Source organism: Procambarus clarkii, chromosome 68 (assembly GCF_040958095.1).
Source record: "Procambarus clarkii isolate CNS0578487 chromosome 68, FALCON_Pclarkii_2.0, whole genome shotgun sequence".
In the NCBI taxonomy this organism is placed as follows: domain Eukaryota; kingdom Metazoa; phylum Arthropoda; class Malacostraca; order Decapoda; family Cambaridae; genus Procambarus; species Procambarus clarkii.
Genome location: NC_091217.1, coordinates 2,853,042 through 2,879,373, shown reverse-complemented (window position 1 = coordinate 2,879,373; position 26,332 = coordinate 2,853,042). Strand labels below are relative to the sequence as shown.

At 39.5% G+C, this 26,332-nt stretch overlaps 1 protein-coding gene across 2 annotated transcripts; it reads right to left on the bottom strand.

The window, feature by feature from the left end:
- Positions 1–7,881: 7,881 nt before the first annotated feature.
- On the bottom strand, positions 7,882–25,648 carry Pngl (N-glycanase Pngl). 2 transcript variants are annotated; one of them, XM_069310748.1, is made up of 12 exons: positions 25,298–25,638; positions 23,554–23,687; positions 22,945–23,079; positions 21,735–21,887; positions 18,298–18,486; positions 16,827–16,997; positions 16,306–16,436; positions 14,348–14,575; positions 12,136–12,284; positions 11,568–11,840; positions 11,036–11,194; positions 7,882–10,163 (listed from the first exon to the last, which is right to left on the bottom strand). In XM_069310748.1, the coding sequence occupies exons 3-12, from the start codon at positions 22,957–22,959 to the stop codon at positions 9,988–9,990; spliced, it is 1,644 nt and encodes a 547-aa protein (XP_069166849.1). In that variant the 5' UTR covers positions 22,960–23,079; positions 23,554–23,687; positions 25,298–25,638; the 3' UTR covers positions 7,882–9,987. The 2 variants fall into 2 exon arrangements, with proteins under 2 accessions (XP_069166849.1, XP_045625192.2); XM_045769236.2 differs by lacking the exon at positions 23,554–23,687 and having other exon boundaries at positions 25,298–25,648.
- Between the last annotated feature and the right edge of the window lie 684 nt (positions 25,649–26,332).

Below are 26,332 nucleotides of genomic sequence, written 5' to 3'. Positions count from 1 at the left end.
CTAACATGACACATATATGTACACATATTAGGCCTAATATGGTGTGTTTAGGCCTCGGATTGTTAGGCGAGGTATGGTTAGATTCTATACTGTATTTATGATGCGATTAAAAAAAATTCCATTTGACCAAATTCAATAATGCAAAAAGTGAACTTTTTGGGGGTCCATCACTACATATTGGTACTTTTGGTGGTCCATCACTACATATTGGTACTTTTGGTGGTCCATCACTACATATTGGTACTTTTGGTGGTCCATCACTACATATTGGTACTTTTTAGTGGTCCATCACAACATATTGGTACTTTTTAGTGGTCCATCGATACATATTGGTACTTTTTAGTGGTCCATCGCTACATATTGGTACTTTCGCCCAAATAATTACTGTAAGTACTGTACTATCATTAAAGGAAGATGAGCTGGCACAAGAGTTACAGATGTTAAACGAAGGTACAGATGTTCAGAAGTGTTTGATATAGTGTAAGCGATTGTGCGGTACAGTGAGTATGATCTTGTGGTACAGTATAATTTTGTGTTACAGTGAATATGATCTTGTGGTACAGTGAATATGATCTTGTGGTACAATGAATATGATCTTGTGATACAGTGAGTATAATCTTTTGGTACAGTGAGTATGATCTTGTATTATACAAGTGTGTGGTATAGCACATACATGACAGTGTATACGAGTGTAATACAAGTGAGTCTACCTGGGTGTGTATGGTGCAGTTGGTGTACATGATTGCGTGATACATAATTTTTGAATGAGTCACTATGGTACAGTGTACCATAGTATGGTCCAGTGTACGATAGTGTGGTAATTGTTTGGTACAGTATATACGAGGACGTTGTAGTGTGCTGTATTAGTTTGTGTGGCAGAGTATTTGAATGAGTAACACGTTGTTTTTGAGTGTGAAGTACATAGTACATGAGTGTGTACTATGTGTGTGTACTGTGACAGAGTACAGACATAAAGACGTGGGAATGTATTTCTGTTTGGGCACATTAGTGTGTGTGTTAGGATACATGTGTGTATGTACGTGGTAGGATACATGTGTGTATGTACGTGTTAGGATACATGTGTGTATGTAAGTGGTAGGATACATCAATGTATGTACTCACCTAGTTGTGCTTGCGGGGGCGTTGAGCTTTGGCTCTTTGGTCCCGCCGTCCAACTGTCAATCAACAGGCGTACAGAATCTGAAGCCTACTGGGCTCTATATCAAATCTACATTTGAAACTGAATGGAGTCAGCCTCAACCACATCACTGCCTAATGCATTCCATTTGTTAACTACTCTTGACACTGAACAAATTCTTTCTAATGTCTCTGTGGCTCATTTGGGTACTAAGTTTCCACCTGTGTCCCCTTGTTCGTGTTCCACCCGTGCTAAATAGTTTGTCTTTGTCCACCCTGTCAATTCCCCTGAGAATTTTGTAGTTGGTGATCATGTCTCCCGTGTGTGGAGGGGGGGGGGGGGTGGTAGGGGTAGGGGGTAGGGTACATCAGTATGTGTTACAAAGTTTATGTGTGTGTGGTTTAGCGTTCACGAATACGTGGTACAACGTTCATTGTGTGGTAAGGCGTTCATATGTATGTGGAACAGCGTTCATTGTGTGGTACAGTGTTTATGAGTGTGTGTGGTACAACGTTCACGAGTGCGTGGTACAGCCATCATGAGTGGTACGGTGTTCATTGTGTGCTACAATATTCATGAGTGTGTTGTACAATGTTCATGTGTGTGATACAGCGTTTTTCATTGTGGGGGTAAAAATGTTCATGAGTGTCTGGTACAGCGTTCATGAGTGTCTGGTACAGCGTTCATGAGTGTCTGGTACAGCGTTCATGGGTGGTACAGCGTTTATGAGTGTCTATGTTACAGCGTTCATGAGTGTCTGGTACAGCGTTTATGAGTGTCTGGTACAGCGTTTATGAGTGTCTGGTGAAGAGTTCACGAGTGTCTGGTACAGCATTTATGAGTGTCTAGTACAGCGTTTATGAGTGTCTGGTACAGCGTTTATGAGTGTCTGGTACAGCGTTTATGAGTGTCTGGTACAGCGTTTATGAGTGTCTGGTACAGCGTTTATGAGTGTCTGGTACAGCGTTTATGAGTGTCTGGTACAGCATTTATGAGTGTCTAGTACAGCGTTTATGAGTGTCTGGTACAGCGTTTATGAGTGTCTGGTACAGCGTTTATGAGTGTCTGGTACAGCGTTTATGAGTGTCTGGTGAAGAGTTCACGAGTGTGTTACAGCGTTTATGAGTGCTAGGTACAATGTTTATGAGTGTGACACAGCGTTCTTCAGTGCAGGGTACAGCGTTCGCGAGTGCGTGGTACAGAGTACCAGAGTGTGTTGTACAGTGTGTGGTAGTGTATGGTACAGTGTACCTATTTGTGGGGGTAAGGTGTACCGGAGTCTGGTACACAGTTGGCTACAGGTGGCACACCCGAGAGAACCCTTTCCGGGGATCTAATTTTAGCGAGGCGGTGTCGACAGTACTGTTTACCTAGATGCACAAGGCTGGCTCCTGTTCATACAGTATTTAGCGTTTAATGGTAATAATCCTCCAGCCTCTCACACCTCACTGTGCATCTCTCATCCAGACGAGTCTTTGAGTAGAGGCTCTTGAAATGTATAGATAGCTCGGAAACTGAGCACTAAAGCCTTCATTTTGACGTTTTTTCTGGTGTTGACATCCAGCAAGAGCAGAGAGTCTCTTAGGCTGGAGCATTAATGAACGCTGTTGCTGGTTATTCAAGATTTCAAGTGTTTTCTCACTTCTGTTTAATATGTTTATAGATTTCATTGTTAATGTATTTGCAACAAATTATCGTTCGCATATCACAAGTCGGATGAATGGTTGATACGGTTCCAGGCACTATTAATGCACACTGATGGAGACCTCCGTCCAGGGCCTGTTAAAGGAGTTCCAGGTCCATTCTCCAGGAAATATCACGAGGAATAGTACTTTCAAGAAATGTGGCATATTTCACAATGTGTGTACTACGTTTGTCTAGTGTACTCCACGTTCACTGATGTAACAAAACACAGCACTGATAACGGACTGGAGTTCCCTTCGGCGTGGACGCAGGCAAGGGAATGAACTTGCCCATATGAGATGTTCTTCCTGCTCCCACCCACTTTCCCACCCAACCCTTTCCCCTCCTGGTATCCCCCCCCCTATGCCCATACCACCCCTCCCCTCCCCCAACCATCAGCCAACCCTCCCACCCTTGCCATAAACGCCTCGGGCATAGCGACCGTCTCGGAGAAAAGCTCCAGAAAAAGCAATCGTAGTTCATTGTTGACGTCATTCACCGACACCTAGAAATCAAAACATTCAAATATTCAAATATGTAATTTCATTATGCACTATCAAAATACCCAACTGGTGTTGTGATAAAGGCTAAACGGCACTAACTAAACGTTAAATTCCGGAAATATGAAATCTCAACGAAATCAGTGTGGGGCGTTGCAGCTGGTTGGGGTTCGCTTCGAGCCCCCTACTACACGGTGGCGCCGCCCCCCCTGGCACCATGCGCGCGCACTCCTCGCCCCGCCCTCTTCTCTCCCCGAACCCCAATTTTGGTGTTCTTCTCCCACTGTTGTTGCGTCTCCATCGTTCGCTGTCACAATAATTTCACATTGCATCGCCCATCGCCTTTTCTTACGACTGCCGGATTTACATACAAGTTACCCCCCCCCCTCCCCTGTGTACTCGTCCCCCGTTAGTGCTCCGTTCTCTCCCTCAGCTTCAGGTATCCCCTCTGCTCAAACCTCTAGGCGTGTTCCAGCTTTACCATTCCATCAGGGATGGCACGTCTTACTGACGCAGCCTGTTGAGCGTATTCTTACACATTAGCCTTATTTTCTTTATACAGACTCGGATAATAAAAAAATGTCTATGACACAAGTCATAGAAAAAGATGTGTGTTAGATTATGAGTGTGCCCTGTTACAGTACCATAACATTTAGCTTGTTACCATTACCTTTAGCTTGTTATCTTACTATAACCTTACCTTTAACAGTCCCCGTGGCGCAGTGGTAAGACACTCCTCCGGCGCGCTTCGCGAGCACTTTGGCCTGGGTTCGTATCTTGGCCGGGGAGGATAGACTAGGCGCCAATCCTTAACTGTAGCCTCTGTTGACCCAACAGTGAATGGGTACCTGGTTGTTAAACGATTTGGCGAGTCGTATTCCGGTGAAAATTAGGATTAAGAACCTCCCCGAAACGCTATGCGTGCGTTTTACAAGAATGTAAGAACTATTGTATAAATAAATAACTAAATAAATAAATAAATAAATAAATAAATAAATAAATAAATAAATAAATAAGTAAATAAATAAAGAGTATCGCTTGTATATGGTGTCGCGTTGTCAGGAGACGAGAAGCCCATTAAGCTCATCGAGGTTCCCATATTCAACGATCGACTGACCATTGCCAGGATGTAACCCACAACAGTCAGCTATCTCTTTAGTACTTATTTATTTGTAGGTGAACGTGATCCTCGTAATCCTTCATATAGGGAAGCAGCACATTGCTGTCTATACCTATGATTGTTAAAAAAGTGAATTAAGGCACCAATCAAACCCAGCAATATAGATATACTATATATAAATTTTCCTATTGTAAAATTATAATACCAAAACTGAATATTAGAGAAATATAATGTGCAGCTTATAACACGAAAGAGGAACAACGGTTTCAAGCTCAACAAGCCACAGTGTAGGACTGAACACAGAAGATGCTTTTCCACCCACAAGGTTAAACCCATGGAACCGCCTACCCGCCGAAGCCGTAAATGCTGAAACTCTGTTGGGTTTTAAAATACAACTGGAAAAGATCCTCAGAGCAAATCGGGGGACCATTGACAAGCCGCCGGCTTTCTGTCCTCGTCGAAGCCACTAGTATTGGTGGCCCTCGGGTATATTTACAATGAGTTCAGCAGCACGCGACAATATATCTTTAAACCCTGCATGGTAGAAAAGTTCACCATACACGAGGCTTCAAGCAACTTGTCCTTGATAAGCTAAATAATCCTTGACGCAGTTCCCAACACCAACACTACTTAATATTAGTCGCTACACCTGTTGTACCTCTGACATTGGCCTTGCCTTGCCTTGCCATGTCAAGCACACAGGGAGATAAATTATCAAAAATACATTCCTGAGTAAGCAAGTTGGGTGTTTTTAGTGAGAGTGAAGCGCCGTGCCTGGGGTCGTCACCTCACAACAACGTTCGCCAGGAAAAGAAACTGTTGGCAATGAAACTTAAGCGTACCTAACACAATGGTGTTACAAAAACAAATACCAAGTTCATTTTTAAATTCGCAGGTGCTGGCTTGTCAACACACGGTAGGTACAAGTGCTGGCTTGTCAACACACGGTAGGTACAAGTGCTGACTTGTCAACACACGGTAGGTACAAGTGCTGGCTTGTCAACACACGGTAGGTACAAGTGCTGGCTTGTCAACACACGGTAGGTACAAGTGCTGGCTTGTCAACACACGGTAGGTACAAGTGCTGGCTTGTCAACACACGGTAGGTACAAGTGCTGGCTTGTCAACACACAGTAAGTACAAGTGCTGCCGACGTGGTTCGGCAAAATTGTCACTCTCCTTACAGGCAACTACTGTTGACGGAGAACCCTGACATGTTAACCGGCTAAAGAAAGATTATTATTGTGTTAAGAGATAGGCAAGGTTGTCCACTGTGTAATGCTAATCTGTTTTGTTATACCTCCGGTATCCCGCATTCTACCTGTCCGCTTCCCTTAACTTAGCCACCTACTGACGCGTTCTTTCGGTAATAAGAATGTTTGGTTATTCAGTGAGTGGGAAGAACAATTAGGCCAAACAAAGTGATTCGTGTTTACCTTGGCATCAGTCATATTAGTGGAGTGAAGTCCCCACTAAGCAAGTAGGAGAGCGGACAGGGCATGCAGACAGATATTTAGTCAGGCAGACAAAGAGCTGGAGCCAAAAAAAGTTCATTATACCTTTTACCTCAAGCGCCCGTGCTCAGAGGAGCACGGGCTTTATTACCATGCATTTTATGTAACAAATATTCAACCACTGTACCGTATTATATATTGCTATTATTTCCTCCCTTCTTTGTCAGCACTTCACACACCTGCCTCATTTACTACTACAGTCATCCACACCTGCCTCATTTGCTACTACAGTCATCCACACCTGCCTCATTTGCTACTACAGTCATCCACACCTGCCTCCTTCACCACCAGTCATTCACACCTCTCAGGCCAACATCACTATCAACTTCCTCATTCACTATCACCTTCCGCCATCGCCACTCTTGCCATTCCTTATTAGAGTGTATTTTCCTATCTGTTCCCCCCTCTCGCACCCATCCTTCACTCTCATTTTTTAAAGCCTCATTCTTTTACTTCTGCCCTTTGATGCTCCCGCAGCCCCTCGACGCGTGTCTGGCCCCAGGTGTAAAAGATAAACACGCGTCGCCCCCGACGTGACGGGGTTACCATGCACTATTCTTCCTAATTATCCCTCTCCGTTGCTCCTACTATCCTAACTCTATTCGTTGCCTTTCCTACCACCCTTTCTCAACCCTCCTCCTCATTACCAGTTCTACCTTTTCCTCCTAATATCCTTCGTTACTGGCCCTACTCATATAGCCCCATTCCACTTGCCACCCACCCTCAACGTCATGGCTCAATCCATCCTCATGGCCTCTTATCCTCTCCTCACCGCTGCCCCTCCTTGCAGCTATCCCTCTTCACTGCTCCTCCTTGCTGCTACCCCTCCTCGCAGCTATCCCTCCTTACTGCTACCCCTCATCACTGCCCCACCTCGCAGCTATTTCTCTTCACTGCCCCTCCTCGCAGCTATCCCTCTTCACTGCCCCTCCTCGCAGCTATCCCTCTTCACTGCCCCTCCTCGCAGCTGTCCCTCTTTACTGCCCCTCCTTGCAGCTATCCCTCTTCACTACCCCTCCTCGCAGCTATCCCTCGTCACTGCCCCTCCTCGCAGCTATCCCTCTTCACTGCTCCTCCTTGCAGCTATCCCTCTTCACTGCCCCTCCTTGCAGCTATCCCTCTTCACTGCCCCTCCTTGCAGCTATCCCTCTTCACTGCCCCTCCTTGCAGCTATCCCTCTTCACTGCCCCTCCTTGCAGCTATCCCTCTTCACTGCCCCTCCTTGCAGCTATCCCTCTTCATTGCCCCTCCTTGCAGCTACCCCTCTTCATTGCCCCTCCTTGCAGCTACCCCTCTTCACTGTCTCTCCTTGCAGCTACCTGTCTTCACTGCCCCTCCTCGCCTCTACCCCTCACCATCACACACTTGCCATACGTCGTCCTTAAATGTTTAAAACTGCACATTAAGTTTGAGCACGTCAATCAAATGTAAACAGTCAGCAGAACTACTCACATACCTTTTGTCACTCTGTAATTAAATTACCAGACAGCTTGACCAAATATCTGAAGCTGGCCTGCTGTAGGTAGTGCATGCACATGATTGTAACATTTCCACTGCCACCATTAGGTGGATGTAGAGTACATGACTAGTAAATTAAACTACAGTATATATGTAACTGGCTTATGTTACGATTACTACGGCAGTAACATCCTACGGCACCTGTACAACATATTGTGAGGACATAAGCATACATCACAGCTTTGTATAGACAGGAATTCACAGACTGAGATGGTGTTCAACAGCATCAAGTACAAGCTCACCCACCTGGTGTTCGGTGCCCCTACCAGCCTCTCCAACACTTCCAACATGGCTGTGGGAAGAGTCCTCCATCAACTCATTCACTGCATGACATTTTTGATAGGCAGCACATTGCCATAAAGTTAACAAAACTAATCACATAAAATATCCAAAATAATACAAAATCAATAAACAGTATAAGTTTTATTCATGCTGATTTACACAAATCAAGGATGTCCATACAGTACTGCATTATTTTGCAACACTCAATTCAAAAATAAATTTAAGAAAGCATTACACACTGCAGTTGCTAATTACAAATAATTTTGCTTTAGGTTTTAATTAAAAAATAACTTGAAGGTTTTTGTATAGACAACTTTCATTATCCACCATCCTAATGCAATATTCTGTTACACATCTACACACTTTCATGGAACAGCTTAATTTTGCTCATTTCCAACTTGACATGAACTCATATCACAAATATATTGTACAGTACAGTACAGTATATGGAAAACTTTAAATACCATGACTAATACAGTTGTAATATTATTTACTGCATGTGTTGGGGTTCTGCATTTGATCAAAACAATGGTTATCTTCTGTTTTGCCTCATTTTAAATATTTGTTTTCATTGAAATTAAGTTGAATTTTTAACACTCAACAATTGCTTGAAGAACCAAACTTAAAGTCTACTGTATAAGAAAATATTTATAATATTTGAATGTCATACTTAAATATATTTCATGTCAATAGAGATTCAATTTCATCAAATACTCATTACAGAATTTAATATTAGTGATGTCATGCAAACCCTTTGTTTTTAAGAGTTTGATAATGTTTTTTAATTCTTGTGTCACCGATGCCAAGCACAATCTGAATCAAGAATCACCTTGATATTTTTTTATGATGATTTGGGCAAAGAGTTTAGTGCTAAAGTCAAGTGGTTATTCACCATTTCAGAAATCTTAAATGAAATATAAAATACCAATATTCATCAAGAATGTGAACAGAGGGTCAATACAAACATCCTTGCCCAGAAATTCCATGATCATGTCTCCTGCCTTTGCAACGTGTATTGTTGTGTGTGTTGATATTGGCAAAAGGCTGATACAAACTTGTCTAAAACAGTTGATTATTGCATCATACTGCAAGATAAGAGGTTTCACAAATGCAATCATTACTTAATGTATAAAAATGCAACAACAAGTCAAGCCTGGCCTCAGACCAGGCTCCAGGAGCAGAAGAACTCCCAGAACCCACACCAGGTATGCACCAGATAATGAAAAACAAGCCATAGGAAAACTATTTTAAAGAAATTATAATTCAAAATTATTAACAACAGTGATATTTTATGGTGCTTTTATGTAACTGGCAAACTAAATATCTTCAACAAAATTATTTAAATACAGTACCATAACTAGATACAGTCCAAAAAATGAAATGACAAACAAGAAATACTTACTCACAAACTGAATAGTACAACAATTTAAAAAAATTTCGTTTTCAGCATTTCAATGATAATGATCATGGCCTTTCACTAAACAATGTGTTCCGTCCTCAGCCTAGGACCGAGACTGATTCTGTGAGAACATACGTAGACTGGGATGTCAACCAATTAAGACAGATAAGCCACACAAACCTAGCCAGCCTAAAGACATATCATAGATTTTCCTTAAAGATAAAATTACAATAATTACCTTAATTTTTATCTCACAAATGCAGCATCCTTTACTACAAACATAAAGGTTGTCCACAAAAGCCAGTTTGTATATACAAACACAAAGCTTTTATTAAACCCCCCAGAGCAGATTAAAATATTCTGTATTATTTGAAAATATCCGTCACGTGACTAACAATAATACATTCGACAACTGTAACAGCCAAATTGTGTTTCTAGATAAAATAACCTATGGATAAACATGAAGTAGCGTCTTATAAAAATACAGAAGTCTAGTAACAATAGTGTTAAATTTGCTTTCCATAATAATCACTATATAATTTATTACTCTGGGTACAGAACTACATTACATATTATTGCCTCAACTTATATAATTTGTGTGACAAAATATACTGTAGGACTTCTTGACATATTTATGCGCCTGATGCACCATACCTCAAGGTACAAAAGTGAAAACAGTATTGCATGGTATATACAACTGTACTGGCATCACCAAGACTTTAAAAAGGTGTGAGGTAGAGATGACATACAACCATTTCCTTAAATTAATGTCAAGTTTTGTAAAGCTTCATAAAAACTTTCCTCAGCTGTGTAATCTATACCATGTACACAGTTTAGTAATATTTAATGTGTATAAGAAATGGGAATTGATCAAGAGAGCTGTCTGACTGACGAAAGAGTTGAGCCTGTTGCCAGGCATTTTCTCCTTGACCATTTGAAAGATGAGCTGATAATTCTAGTTTTGTTGTTTCATGCTGCAAGTCACCTTCGGTAAGCTCCAATACACCTTCTGGAAATAGAAATGATGTTTTTTTGCAATACAGTACAGTACATTTAATAAGACATACACAATAGACAGATATTATCAAGCTGTATTATAGAGGTGGAGAAAGAAAGAACAAAAATAGGTTTAATAAATGGATAGGGTGCAATGATTACAGGATTTTTCCCACTTATGAATGTTTGATCTTATGAACAGCATTCTAAGTCTCAAATTTAGTGTCTCAATTACCCACACAAATCCACTCCATCATCCTCTGTCATACCAACATTGCTACTTTTATGGTTGCATGACTTAGGGGGGGGGGGGGGGGTAGCACCTGATTATATCCTTTAATGGTGAGGTGGTAGGTGACATGGATGAATGGCATACATGAGGCATTAATGGGGTCTTATATAATGGGGTATTAGAGGATATAATCAGGTGCTAACACAGAAGAATTTGTCTTTGAGAATGTGAGGCGAGACCTTACGAAATGCATCACTAGGCGTTACTCAAATAATAAGTAAAAATGAACTTTTGTAGAATTAATTTTTAATCTTCCTGCTTCAGTGAAGAAAAACATAAGGGAATATTGAGAAGATTCGTGCCAGAATCATAAATCTAAAACTTTCTGTCATTTTCAACGAAATATGTTTAAAAGAAAGACTGCTACCAAAATATACTTATATTTTAACTAACCTGTCACTACTTAAAGAAAAAGTAAGAAAAACATGTTAATGACATTATAGTAATGCTTTTGATAAGCATCACCTAACATCTTAGCTAGTAAAGGAACCCCTTGCCTAAAATCAAACTGTGTACGCTAGAAGCATCTTGATAACATTATTCATTCAAAAGTCTTCAAAACACACAATTTAGCTTCACAGCTACTGTGGTACCTTTGTTGCCCAAGAAACACTTGTCTCCAGTACAAAGCTGCCATGTAACACTGCCATTTTCAAATGTGGCATGCTGAAACACAATCAATATTGAAGCAGCCTTTAATCCTGTGTTGGACCAATCCACTATCCAGCTTATTTCACCAATACTGCTCCTTTCTGCAAGTATAAAAAAGTCTTGAAAATATCTGTAACAGGACTGATATTTATTACAGGTGGCCATCCCTATGTACGGTACTAGAAAAAATTAAATCAATAAATGTCCAGCTTTTCTCTCTCCTCCATTTTAAATAGTAAGCTTCACTTTACTAACACTAAGTTTCAATTTGTAAAATGACATTCTCAAATAATCACATCATTAAATATTTAAACAGACTAATTTGCAACAATATAACATATTGTATGAAAATAACTATTCAGATATAAAGATAATGCATTAAAGTTGATACTGCATAACCAATAGATACATTAAGATTAACTAATATTAACAAAAACAATAAAAAAGGGGAATCCAGAACAGCCATAAACTTGCCTCTTCGTGTAATATATACCATTTTCCAGTCAGTTTCATGTTTCCTTATGATATCTTTTGCTGATTTGATACCAGCATGCCAACCCTTTATTACTTCACCAGCTGAAACTCTCATATATTCATCTCTAGCTGATGAGTACTTCACCATAAACTCTTTTTTCTCAATTTCTTCTTGTTTAAGCTGGAAGGTGTAACTTGAGTTGCCCATGGCCTGTGTTTCACCCCTTGCTAAACGCCAAGACAAGGAGCCAGAACATCTTCCCTCATTTTCCGCTGTTTTAAAAAGAGTTAAATTTAATTACACATACTTTTAGAGTTAAACATTTTATTGCACAGTCATAACCAGGGCACAATGCTAGATACTAACTTCTTACGTATCTTATATAAAACAGTATAACAAAACCCTTGGATATAAATAAGACCTGCCTCATATAGCCCAATAGGTCTTCTGCAGTTTCTTATATCCTTATGCTCTAATTTTAATTATTAGTATATTTATTGTACAGTTTCTTCTTTCCTGTTTTAAATGTATTTACAATTATGATATCTACCCAAAAGCTATCCTTACACTCTTTCAAGGTGCGATTAGAGGCAAAGAATTCAGCAATCTCTGATACAAGGCGATACTCCAGAAAATGTCTTTTTGCTTCGGAGAACGCTGCCTGCCGCTGTTTATTAATATCCCTTAAAGTTGACACTAGCCATGTCTCTCTGCAACTGTTAGAAAAAAACAAATGTTGAAATAATAATTATATAATAATGTAAATATATGTATAATACACACATTTCATTTTATAAACAGGATTCCCAAATTGGGCATTATTTATGGCTAAAGATATTCTGAAGAAATTCTTATAAGAAAGCCTAATCTATTTCATTCTGTTAAAGAAAAATTTAATATTTCTTTAATTACTTAGGCTAACCGAGCACATACTCACTGCTGGTAAGCATGAACCTCTTTGCTTGTGTTACGAAAGAGAACTGTTGACTGACGATTGGTCAATATTTATTCTGACAATGTAACAAGGTCATTAATGCCAGATACACATGAATACACAATGTAAAACATTCATCTAGCCTTAAGCAACATGTTTCCTAAGGCCATGATCACATGCCCAAGGGGTATGCCTTTGGTTAGCTGAACTTCATCACTTGTTGAATTAACCACGACAGGCAATCACTGGAGCAGGATAACAAAATATAGGGAGTAAATTAACAGAGTATGTATGTAACACCCCATAAAAGTTCATATATAAAGAGTACAGAAGCCATCAGGAAGATTTTTATAATGAACAGTGATGGATCAACCAAGCCTTAGCTCGAAGTGTACCCTGAAAGGCAGGCAACTCATTCTTTATCAAAAAACCAACGTTGAATGTAATAAAACGCCATTTTCTGGATGAGACCCGGAGGCTCCCCAGAGCATATCCAGGCTGATATGAATATATTAGACTTTGGCATCAGTGTGAATGGAGTTCTTAGGCCTACCGGGCACCATGAGCCAGAACCTGGCCCTCCTCAGAGAAGCATGAGGAGCAATGGCCTATAGAAATGCACATGTGATTTGGAGCATTCTATGTCTGCCATCGATTGGGTCAGGCACCCAGGAAGGTAAGTATCCCAAAACAAACCTCTATTCTGGTTGAAACTACTACTAAAAGTCAAACGTGTGGACAGAACTCCTCAAAGAAAACAAGCAAACGAGCATGATGTCGGGTCTTCAGCACAACGGCATTCCCGAATCCCAAACCAATCACTGATGACACCGAGTCAACAAGACCTGGTCCTTAGTTAACTTAAACAAAAATAAACCTTCCAGTTTGCACAACAATGAATCATAGCTTTCAAACAAGACTTGTGACTAGGAACCCAAACCAACCAGTCATTGAAGTAGGCCAGGGCATTGATTTTCTTAAGCCAAAGTGCCAGAAGAACCACTAGTCAGTCCTGTGAACATTCTGGATGTTGAGTCTGAAAGGGATAGATGGTGCATCACATTCAAAACTTTCAGGAAGCAGGTATTACAGTAGGTATCCTGAAGATGCAGAGAAATTAGTCACGACTGTCTCAGCACTACCTGGCAGACAAAAGACAGCAGTCATCCATATTCTTGAACAGGGATGTGAACATTAACTCTAGTCAAGAATGATATGTTGTATTGAGAAATCTTCAATATCACCAGAATGGGGCTGGATGGAAATCAACAACATGCAGTATGTAGAAATACTGGAGGAAGAACAGAAAACAAATCCCATACAAGAGCCTACAATATTAACCAAAGGTCTGGGCATTCCAAGTAAAAGTCTGCCAAAAGGTGCAAAGCTGTCCCCCAAACATGCTATTACTGGAAATTACCACGAAAGTGCAGCTGAGACTCAACTACAGTATTGACAAGGTTGACCAATGCTGGGCAAGTTCACCTCTGAAAAGCAACAGTCAGAAGGAAGAAGAGCCACGCTCATACAAGCAAGCAATTTTTGTATGCAGTATGTACAGGAAAAGCAGCTTGAAAAGGAATACACAGTAAAGGAATACAGATGGGAGAAGTCCCATGGGAGAAGTGGGAAGGAGATTGTGTATGGAAACCAGATGGGCAAAATATAGTACTTATACTGTACTGTTAACTACTGCAGACTGCTACTGACATCCATGGTTAAGAATCCCAAGAAAAGAAAGACATCAGAAGTTTAAACATAAAAAGAACCAATTTATAAACCCACAGATAAGGATGACAACACAAAAGTTGGGTCTAGTTTACAAGAACACAAAATTATACTTACTCATTTCTTCTTTTGAGTACCTCATTTTGTTTAGTGGTATATCGCCAGGTAACATCTACAACTTCATCTTTTGAAAAGGCAAAAATGTATGTCAATTTCTTGCCCCAGCCATGTTCATACATAAGTGGATTATCCAACTTATTCTCACAGCAATCAGCATGTAACCATCGACCTTGAGACTGTGAGTAAACTTCAGTCCAAACATGATCAGTATAATCATGCACATACCTGAAATATGAAAAATTCTTTTGACATATTACAATGATTACACATCTGAAATTCATCTTAAAATATAGTTTTATTGTTCATTATCAACACATTCTGGTTAGCACAAGTCACATATAAATTAGTAGCCACCCTTCCAATACAACTACATGCATAAAGAGATATACATAGACATAAATACGGGGCAACAGATACAGACCCAAACTAGGGGTACACAAAACAAGTTACTGTACCAACACACAGGCTAAGGAAGTGGCTGAAAAAGACCTTGGACACAGAATCAATCATCTAAATCACATCACAATACTCAAGAGGATAGGAATGATTAGGGTATGGGCTCAAGGGCAAAGTCACTGTTATGCACCAACAGCACTGAACTGAGGAAACATGCCAGAAAGAATCTGGGGACATGCAAAGCCTCATTGCCATGAACAGTGAAGCATTACCCATATGTACAGTATTATGTACATCACCTGGTGGCATTCAAAGTGGATAGCCAGGTAGGCAAATGAGTAACTGATACGAGCCTTCACTTGACAGTCTCTTTTGATACCAAGGAAGGGTTTGGAAGGATTTTAAGCTGTTATGAAACTAGCTCCTTCTTTTAATTAAATTAAAATTAGGGTTCAAGAGGAATGGCACAGATATTCTTAAATGAAGCTGCAAGGTAAAAGCTGTTATTGTTATTGTACATCAATTCATTGAAGCCTGGATTTAGAAACTGATTTATTTAATGTAATTATATTAGTTTTCCATTTGGTGTAAAGTTTACTTAATGTCAATATCACATTATGCACAGTATGAACCAGGAGCCATGACAGGTTAACTTTATTTCATGAACACTAGTAATTACTCAAGAGAATACTCCACAACATGTAGCCAAGTACACTACCTTATGGTACGACACCCCATCCTCCTGTTTAGACAGTACTTTTAGTAACTACATGGACCATCATACATATATTAATGTAATGGATAATTAGACAGTTGAATTTGGTACTATTCATTTTATAGAATCTGGAAAAATAAAGCTAAAACCCAAACTGACATATTCCTAGTCCTAGTATAGCACACATATGTACTATATTAGGCCTCAGATAGTGTTTATTAGGTCAAATGTGACAGCTCACACTTTCTATTTCAATTCTAGTTCTGGTGTGTATGTGACCATTTTGTAAACATACGACTCTTATGTGAATGCTGCTGAACATTTTATAGAAAATTTATTCAATGCCTTCTTGAAAATAGTTATGAATAACATGGCACTTATAAAATCAGTCTTTCATTGTACATGAATCCCCAAACTGAACATTAACTAATAATCATTACATCTCTGGAAAACACTGTTGAAAACTGGTCTACATTTAAGTAGACTCCTAAACCAATCATTTCTGTAGGGTGATTCAGTTTTGGTTTAAATTTTTTGGTCAGCAAATCTTGTTGAAAACAGTATGCAGATAAGGCTAAAAAATCCTAATTAGTATGTAAATATACAAATCTTATTTGGTTTTCAACTTAAAGAGATTCATGACAATTACACTGTGCCAGTTCTCTGGCATTTCTATTTTTGTGCAACGACCATAATTAAATCTCTTCCTGTATTTATTATACTCACTGTTATGGTTCTTTTCAATTTTCCATTTGTGAGATGGCATGTGTTACCTCTTGGCTTGCAGTGAACCCAAGATTAAGCAAAATATTCAGGCTTCAGTTATACATTATGTTCTTCATACCTTGCATCCATCCCAAGAGTACGACATAGAAGGGTAAAGCAGTTTGCCCATTCTCCACAACGCCCCTGTCTTGTTTCTAAAAGTTTGCTAGGATGGTTATAGCGTACAAAACGGTCAACAGTACCACAGTCCTGTAAAAAAAGCAATAGCATGAAAAAAAGATTCAGAAGCAATATTTTTCTTTGGCTATTAATAATTGTAATCACAAATCCCTGTTTTGAGTTCAAATGATGGAATTATGAAAATATTTTTAAATACAGTATTGCAAACTTGGTTTATATTCTCACTGAACTCTCAGAATCATCAGTGCCTCTTATGAGTGCTATAATTATGATTTGATGCTGCATATAAATATGCAGTTTTGAAAGAAGACAGTCATAAGATTTATCATTTTAAAAGCAAGGTAATGATCTCTGGCATGTTTGAGCTCTAGTATCACAGCGCTACAGTAGGATTAGATTAGAAATTCTATGAGGCAACAAATATAGTGTACTAGGTATCATTTATAGCTAATAACTTACTTTACAACAATATCCTTCAACACGGCTCCCTCCCCAAGCATGATCATCTTCTGTGGGAGGCTTGGAACCCTCAGCTGTCATTTGACAGTGACACTGTTGGCATGTTGGCGAGTCAAACCATTTAAAGAAATCATTCTTGAACCATGCTAACAGCTCCACTAGCACACAGTCCTATAAGAGGAAATGCAAATGTGACATACAGTGGAACATCCAAAATCTGGTTCTCAATACAATTGATCATCAATTGGCTACATTGTAATGTGGCTGCAGATACAGCCATATTACAATATAGTCACAATGTTACAAAAATGGTGTACCAAATTACCCAAACCTAACCTAAACATGGAACCACAAATAGCAAAAAGGAACAGCAATTTTGCAAACTACTATGATTATTTTGGCCGTTGGGGATTTATATTGTACAGTACTTCAAAATGTGATGTACTACATGGTATTTAAAAGGACAAGTTAATGGATAAAGATTAAAATTATCCATATGACGATATGCTTAATCAAGACAACTAGAATATATTTGGTGATGCAAGGGATGAGAACAGTGAATACGAAGGATACTAGTGGACTTCTGCATGCAACTTTTACTTTAAGCAGTTATCACATAATATTTTTGATACTGTATAAGGTCAGGAGAGTTTTTGCTGTGAATATAAATCTGTTGATGTAAAGTGTTTACCGTATATTATTAATAGTTTCATATGGTCTTTTTTTTAATAAACTATTATCAGTATTTTGGGGGGGTTTTACTTCTCCAGTGTTTTATTTCATGAATTGTATGTTGTTGTGTAAATATGGCAGATGGCACTGGTCAGGCAGGGCTGAATTTGTTTACAATATGGAAGTGCTATCACTGTAAACTTGCCGTTGCCTGGATACTACCAGCACCAATACATTTTTAGTCAGACTCAAGTATTTTAAGTAACAAGTAAATACGATGAGATTTTCTAAAAATTTTGAACAAAAACCTGTGAGAAGAAATAAATATGAAAAAACCATAAAGCTACACTTCTGGGATAACTAATAATGCTTTTTAATACCTACTACTGAATATATTTTGCATAATATACAAAACATGAAAAGTTACACTGTGTGTTCAGCTAGCATGCAAGTTATAGTAACAGTATCTAAAATTTGTTAAGATTAATTTCCTTGGCGCTGAGCATGCTGGATTTTCAACACTTCAATTTTCCATTTAATAAGACTTAATTTAATAAGACTTTAATAAATTCAATTTTCATTTAATAAGACTATTACAGTGCTATGTAAAATTTTCACTATACTGTACTGTACATATAATGCCAAAATGCTCAAAATATATGTTAATGACATTATTATAAAGAATAGAGACATTTTGAAGTGATTTCCCAAGATCATTTTTGAGATGGAAAACACCACAATAACAAACTACAAAACTAATAAATGCAATATCTAACAAGGATAGAAAATAATAAAATACCTGGAAATCCATTGGTTTTTCATCTTTCCTTACTTCCTTATTTATTGCCGACAGTTTGCTTCTTGCTCGCTCATGTAAATCCTGGACTGGCATGATATGTCGTGCTTTTTCTTGGATTGCTGGGCTCTCATATATGAGAACTCTCTCAAATTCATTGATAAGATTTGATCTAAGCTTTAACTCCCTCTCCTGGAAAAAAATATATTCCTCTTATTAAAACCTAGAAATACAAACAGATTTCTAAGCACACACAAGAAACACATTTCTAAGAGTCACCGCCTTCTAAAGGATAGGCACAAACAGCTTCAACAGCACTGCTGATGCCTGAGCCGCTGAGGACAGCACACCAGACAAAGGCCCAGCACTCAACGCCTCCACATCCTCCTGAAGCCAGGCCGAAGACAGCTCGAGAAGGGAAAAGAAGCGCAAGACTGAAGCCAAATGCCCACGGGCGCGCAAGTCCTCAGCAACCAAGAATGCCAAAAGGGTAGAAACCTGCATGTGCAACTGCACAAGGCCAACATCCCAAGAAAGCACAGGGGCAAACAAGCATGCATTAAGGTCCCCAAACTTGCCCCCCAGGTAAACCTGTAGAAGATTCTCGCTACTCAAGAGTGGGGTCCAACAGAACCCATGCCATGCCCCCAACAAAAAGAATGGGCAGTCTGCCAGCCAAAAAGACTCCGGAACCTCAATACGGGAAAGAAGAACCGAACTCAAATAAGGACGGATCCATCACGAAGGCGGAATCTGGGTCTCGCAGGAGGTACGCAGGAAGAGCTTCCCGAACCTCTCTGGGAGAGATTTAAGAGGCAGAAAACCTCCAGAAGGACAGGGCTGAGGAACCCAAGAGACCCTGGAACCGAACCCAGGGAGGATCCGACCCTAAATCATACACATACAGGGAAGGGAGGTAAGAAAACCCCCATCCCTTGCAACAACAAGCCCCACGAAGAGGGCACCAACACCCTAGCAGGGTCAAAGGGTCGACTCCTCCCCAGCCCTGGGATCCCCCAAGTTGGGAACCGGGGCAGAGCAGACCCCCATACCCTCTACCCCTGAAGAAAAGGCACAGTCCAGGGGGAAAGACTGAAAAGAAGGTCTACTGGTGGGACCCAGAAGCCTCGGCAGGAGGAACTGGCTCTAATGCCTCCATCCCCAACACAAATGGGACAGCCCCCAAAGCTGCCCAAGTCTCATTACCAACTCATTAGCACGTTGCAGCAACCTAAATCTAGCATGCAACATGGATGCTGCCTGTACTCTAACAGTAATGTCATCAGAATAGTACTGGAGAACAAGCAGAGAACACGACTTGCAACACACCGGGTCAAAGATGTTGTTGACCCAACAGGCAGCATGACGGAGGCAAAAGAGATGACTGTCACTCTGAGACAAGGGCACACAGCAACCTTCGAACCCGCACTTGGCGGGCTGGAACTCGGAAGACGCATCCATAGGTCCACCGAGCCCCTACAGGGTTTTGCAAGGCTCGTAGGTTGACTGCTACAGGAAGCCCGGGCAAGGTGTAGCATTTGGGACTTAATCGGGCAAACCGATTAAGACCCAAAGCTAACAAGGAGAAGATCAAAACATTGAAACCCGTGTGATGTGTACAATCATGGGGGACTAGCAGAGGGCCACCAAAATATTATAAGTTGAACTATAGCCACACCAGGCAGACCCCCCTCCAAGGATGAAAAACAAGAAAAGCCCCGCAAAAGTACAACGTCCTCAGAGGAAACAGGAACCAGCCGCCGCGTAGGTAGGCAGGCTGCACAACACCTTGACGCCCCAAACAGCACGATACCACTCCCTACCCATGACCAAACAAGGGCCACGAAACCCCAGCTGGCCCCAAGGGCAGGATAAATGCCGAACAGCAAAAATCTCTATGGAAATGGTTTTCCCGAATGCACCAGGGAAGGGAGCCCCAACATTCAAGGGCAGTACTCACAGGGTGCCTAGGGAAGGATGCCCCTAAGCTCATGCAGCCCCAGCACTGATGAGGACACCTGGCCACCACACACAACAACACTGCAAGGATTGCCATGACCGCACAATACTGCCTTGGAAATCGAGGTCAGAGAAGACATCCACCCCCGGACCACATTAGCGAACGAACTAGAGTGCTAGGTAGCCGGCGCGGGGAGGCCTAGGGCTCCCTCCTCCCCCTCTCGAGGAGAGAAGGGCTGCACTGATGAGTAGGGCAGCAGTGGAGGGTGGCATTTGCTTGTTTCCTTGGGATTGGAGGGAGTTCTGCCTTTTTTTCGGCTTTTGGTTCTAATTTTCTTACCATGTGGGGATTGTTTTGTTATGCCTACCATTCTGGGTGCCTAACCCCAGTCGATGGCAGATAAGGAAAACCCCCAACCACAGGGGGATTTTCCAGGGCCATTACTCCCTGAACTTCTCCGAGAGGCCAGGTTCTGGCTCGTGGTCCCAGGTAGGCTGAACTCCATAGAATATTGTCCCAGTCTAATATATCACACATTAGCCCGATAGCTCCAGGAACTGTAGGACATCCCCAAAGAAAACATCATAACATGATCTGCAAACATCTTCAGTATCTTGTCTCTCTCTTTTAGGTTTCTCTTTAATTTATTGACACTTTCTTTGAAATTCTTTGCTCAATTTTCTCTGCTATAAAAATTGTAAATAACAAATTAGCATTACCCATTGGGCACACTATCCAAGAATAATGATAATTCAACATTGAATCAACATTATCAATGTTATTTCATGTTAATTCAACATTGAATTTATGATAATACAATGATATGCTCTTAGTATGTGCATTGATTAACTAGGGACAGCAGGGACGCTAAGCCCCGAAACCAACACAAGGTAACCATAAGGTAAGGGGTGTCCAACAACACTGGAGGCCTGGTCGAGGACGGGCCGCAGGGATACTAAGCCCTGAAACCATCTCAAGGTAAGGTTCACACATCCCTGCTTTGTGTTTTATCATGGCTAAGTTAACCTCTTTTCATTATAAGGACTTTGCTTTCTTGAGTAACTTTACTCAACACTCTACAATGCTAACTTACTTCTTGATGGATATTTTCAAGCCAACTATACCATTAAAAAAATATTAATTTCCTAACATGCATCACTGTCCTAGTTTAATATTGGATCCCAGCAGTAGTGTTCTAACAGAAATGTGAATTAAGTGAAAGCTGAATTATATTCTTCAAGAAAGATATCTCAAGCCATTTCCCCAATGTCTGACAAAATTGTAACCTGTACTCTGAAATGTACCTATAATGACCTTTGATAGATTGTCATCTATTGTTGTATTCTTTCACTTATTGATAATTTATCCTTTTGAGATAAAATGTTATATATAGTACTGTACTGTAATACTGTTACAGTATTAGGAATTACCACTATTACAACTACAATAAAAAAATACCCGAGTAGGCTATGTTATTTACTTGTAATTCAGGAGTCAGAATATTTGAGACACTTCCTTTAGCAGTTGTTGGGGATCTCTTCAATCGCTCTTGCTTCAACTTTAGCAGCTGCTGTCGGTATGTACGCAAATTGGTGAGTGGATCATCTTTTGGAAGAATCAACTTATCATTTCCCTGAAACAAGCAATTTTGCAGAGTGAAGGTTTAAATCTAATTTTTTTTGTTTTGTTTTTGTACTAAAGTACTTTACTATATTCTTACATTTCTGTCTTTATCAATTCCAACTTACAGTAAATACTTAAGCCTTCCTTGCTTGCCTCTTGAATGACCTTAAATTAAAACTCATTGATAGATCCATTTTCATTTCCCAGTACAGTACTGTAGAGGGAAAATGTATTACAAAGACACTGCTGGGGAGCACCTGACATTTTCACTCACAATAGCACCCCTGATTATATCATTTATGTAAAAAATGCAGCGTCCAAGTAATGTTGCACATTTTAATAGTTTTACTATGAGTAAGCAACCCGTTCTCGCACTTGCTTATAGTCAATATTGGCTTATTTAATAAGTGCATATGTGACATACTAATTGATTGTAAATATTTTAGTTTACCTTGAAAAGCTTCATAGAAAACACCGACCTCACCTAACCTTCTCAGTATGTTAAGATAAGCATCTTATTGCTTCTTAATTACAATTATTACTTAACCTATACCGTTGATAGGTATCTTATTGCTTCTTAATTACAATTATTACTTAACCTATACCGTTGATAGGTTAAGTAATAATTGTAAATAAGAAGCAATAAGATGCTTATCTTAACATACTAAGAAGGTTAGATGAGGTCGATGTTTTCTATGAAGCTTTTCAAGGTAAACTAAAATATTCACAATCAATTAGTATGTCATATATGCACTTATTAAATAAGCCAATACAGTATTGACTAAAAGCAAGTGCGAGAACGGGTTGCAGTAATTGCTGATCTAATAGGGCTCAAAGTTGGGGACCTGGTGTTGAAGGTGTTGCCATCTGCTGGTGGTCAGGGGTAGTGGAATAATGGGAAAGTTGTAGTTTGAAGAGTACTGTACAGTACTTAGCAAGGCTAGACAGATTTCTTCCAATGCTTCCATAGCAACAGATTGGAATCCAATTGCCTTGGGAATAGCTCAGAAGCCATTTCAAAAGTAAATATAAACATGACTTTCGAAGTAGAGGGCACACAATCTTACCTCCTCAAATCCCATGAGGAAGAGAACTTCCAAGGCACCTATGGCAGGAATCAACTTTTGCTCCACTACACTGCTGCTCAGATTCACACTGCGAAATTTCTCATTTGATGGATCCTTCAATATGTTCTCTGCAATCTAGAAACAAATTTAACTTAGTGAATTCCAAAAAATATGGAAAAGTGGGTAACATAATAGGTTAGCTAAGGCTATGTTTAGGCAGACTGTAAACAACACCGAGTCTAGATACGTAATCTTCTGGTATACCATATGTATTTAAGGTGGTTAAGAAAGGTCTGACTGTGCTCTTCAATCTGTCTAACTTTAAGAAAAATTATGATGGAAACTTTATTGAGAGAAAAATATGGAGAGCAGTATAAATGGCCAGGACCAGACTTTCATTTTGAGATAAACATTATGTACACAACAGACTACTGCTGAATTTTAAGTTGATTCTGCAGATGGATGGCAAAGCTCTTCACTATCCAGTGATGTATTCAGGGAGGCTCAAGTTTTATGTACCCAGACACTTTATATAGTAAAACAATAGTGACAAAAAATAAGAAAATGATGTTAAATAATTATACAGCATAAAAATCTGATGACTCTTACTGTTCTGTTTCAGTCACAGGGCAGGAAGGCAAAGATTTCTTTTTTTGTTTTAATGCTGGTTCAATTAAAACAGGCTGGTTCAAGTTTTGAATGTAATAATGTACAAGACTAGTGAAACGAATGTGACGAACTAACTGAAAAGTATAAAAATTAAAAAATCAGGATAAATCATGCAAACAAACTGCTATTTTAAGCATATAAGTGATTATAAGGAACTGGCTACATATCCAAAAGTGGTACAAAATATAGTGGATAAAGGTAAGCCCATTGTAACTTTGGGATGTAGAGAAAAGGAAAAAGTTGCAACAATTTGTATTTGGATTATGATCTTGCAAATCTAAACACACACAAATAAAATTTAACAATATATTGTATGAGAAAAATAAGGTTCGGTATCAAAGACCTCCAAAAGTCCTTTTTGTCTAATCATTACTCAATAAAATGCCTTTTTTTCCAGCCACAAATTCAGAACATACTGGGTAATTCAGAATGTTTGGTATGTACAGTATAGTGATGAAGAAAAATTCCCCCCAAAAGATAATAAAACACAAGAATGTAGTGTCAATAGGAGCCCAGCTAAACCTGTGCATTATTTTTTTTAATTGTTTTTTAATTTATATATACAAGAGTTCTTACAATCTTGCAAAGCCATATAAAACACACAGCATTTCAGGCAGGTCCTTAATCCTAATTTTCCCCGGAACACGACCCACCAATTTGTTTAACAACCATGTACAGGTATCCATTCACCACTGGGTGAACAGAGTCATACAGTTAAGGATTGGCACCTAGTCAATCCTCCCCACCTAGGATACAAACCCAGGCCAAATTGCTTGCGAAGCATGGGGCGAGTGTTTTACCACTGTGTCACTTTAGTCAGGATTATTCAAGTTCTCAACCCATGTAACTTTGAAATTCACCCTGATATGAATTTCAAAAAAACCTGGTATGGTTTTCAAAACCTAGTATGAAAGTGTTTACCTGCATGACTCTAAATCCAGGTGACCCTTCTGTGTATCATTTTTCTACCATTTACCAGAAAACAACAACACATTTACATAGTACAGTACATATTGTTTTTACAATTTATCCATTGCCAAAGAAAGTTTGATATTTTCAGTAGTTTAACTAAGAGCCATCTATTGATGATCTATGTTTTCCAAAATATTGTTACACCAAATAATATATGTATATATTCTACAGGTCAATCTTGCACACTTTAAAAAAAACTTTATATAAAGTTAGTTGTTCGTTTCATTCATCACTAGTAGTTATTTATATAAGAATATAGAAATACATAGTGTTCCTATAATATATTATTAACAACATTCTGTAAAAGGTGTTGTCTACCAAAATGTTTTATGAGAATTTGCTGGTCATGCTTGTCAAACTGAGTACTCACCTAGTTGTGTTTGCAGGGGTTGAGCTCCGGCTCTTTGGTCCCGCCTCTCAACTGTCAATCAACAGGTGTACAGATTCCTGAGCCTATCGGGCTCTATCATATCTACACTTGAAACTGTGTATGGAGTCAGCCTCCACCACATTACTGCCTAATGCATTCCATTTGTCCACCACTCTGACACTAAAAAAGTTCTTTCTAATATCTCTGTGGCTCATTTGGGCACTCAGTTTCCACCTGTGTCCCCTTGTGTTAAATAGACTTAAAGATTACTTAGACTAGACTTAGATTAAATATCATTTTTGAGTCATGGAGCATTCATGCCTGTCACATAATTAATATTACCTTTAACAGGGTATCCACTGCTGCCTGCAACAATTCTTCATCGTTGTCTAACAGGGACTTTACGCAACCCGACATCTCATCCATGGCTGTTGGTGACTGCGTTTTAGTTCTGTTTAACCCCAGACCTCCCTATTCCCACTACAGTACCTATACAACACCACACACTACATCAAGCACCAAATTCAACACTCCATCATCTCGTCGTTTACGTGGGTATTTCACATATTTGCTGTCTGCTGCTTCTTCGCCTTCTCGTTTAACTAAAAAAAAAATATTTGGCCGAATAACTGGGCAACGGCCGAGGACGTGTCTGCCAGTCAGCGCCGTCAAGGATCGTTAGTGTATTTGTTTATGTTTCAATAATTACTCTGATATAAGGAAGCGTAAATGGCCTTTAAGCATTAAATAATAATAACAATACTTTAATTATAAAAATACAGGATTACAGTTAAAATATTATATATAAGTATTTATATTTGTATAGTGAATTTGGAACAGATATCACAATTAAAGGATCATAAATATAAAAAATTCCCAGACCTTTTTTTGTTTGGGGGGGGGGGGGGGGAAACCATGTCATGGGTATGGGGTGCATAATAAATGAACTAAACTGTCATTAGGATATTAAATGAACTTATAGCTAGTTTTTTATTTACACTTTGTAATTCTTCATGTAGGATAGTGGCACATTGATGTACTCACCTAGTTGTGCTTGCGGGGGTTGAGCTCTGGCTCTTTGGTCCCGCCTCTCAACTGTCAATCAACTGGTGTAGAGATTCCCGAGCCTATTGGGTTCTATCATATCTACATTTGAAACTGTGTATGGAGTCAGCCTCCACCACATCACTTCCTAGTGCATTCCATCTGTTAACTACTCTGACACTGAAAAAGTTCTTTCTAACGTCCCTGTGGCTCATTTAGGTACTCAGTTTCCACAAGTATACCTACGGGTGGTATATGACATATGTTCGCCTACGACCCTGTGTATACCTATGCATGTTAATAAATAAAAGCTTTAATAATTTATTAAAGTTT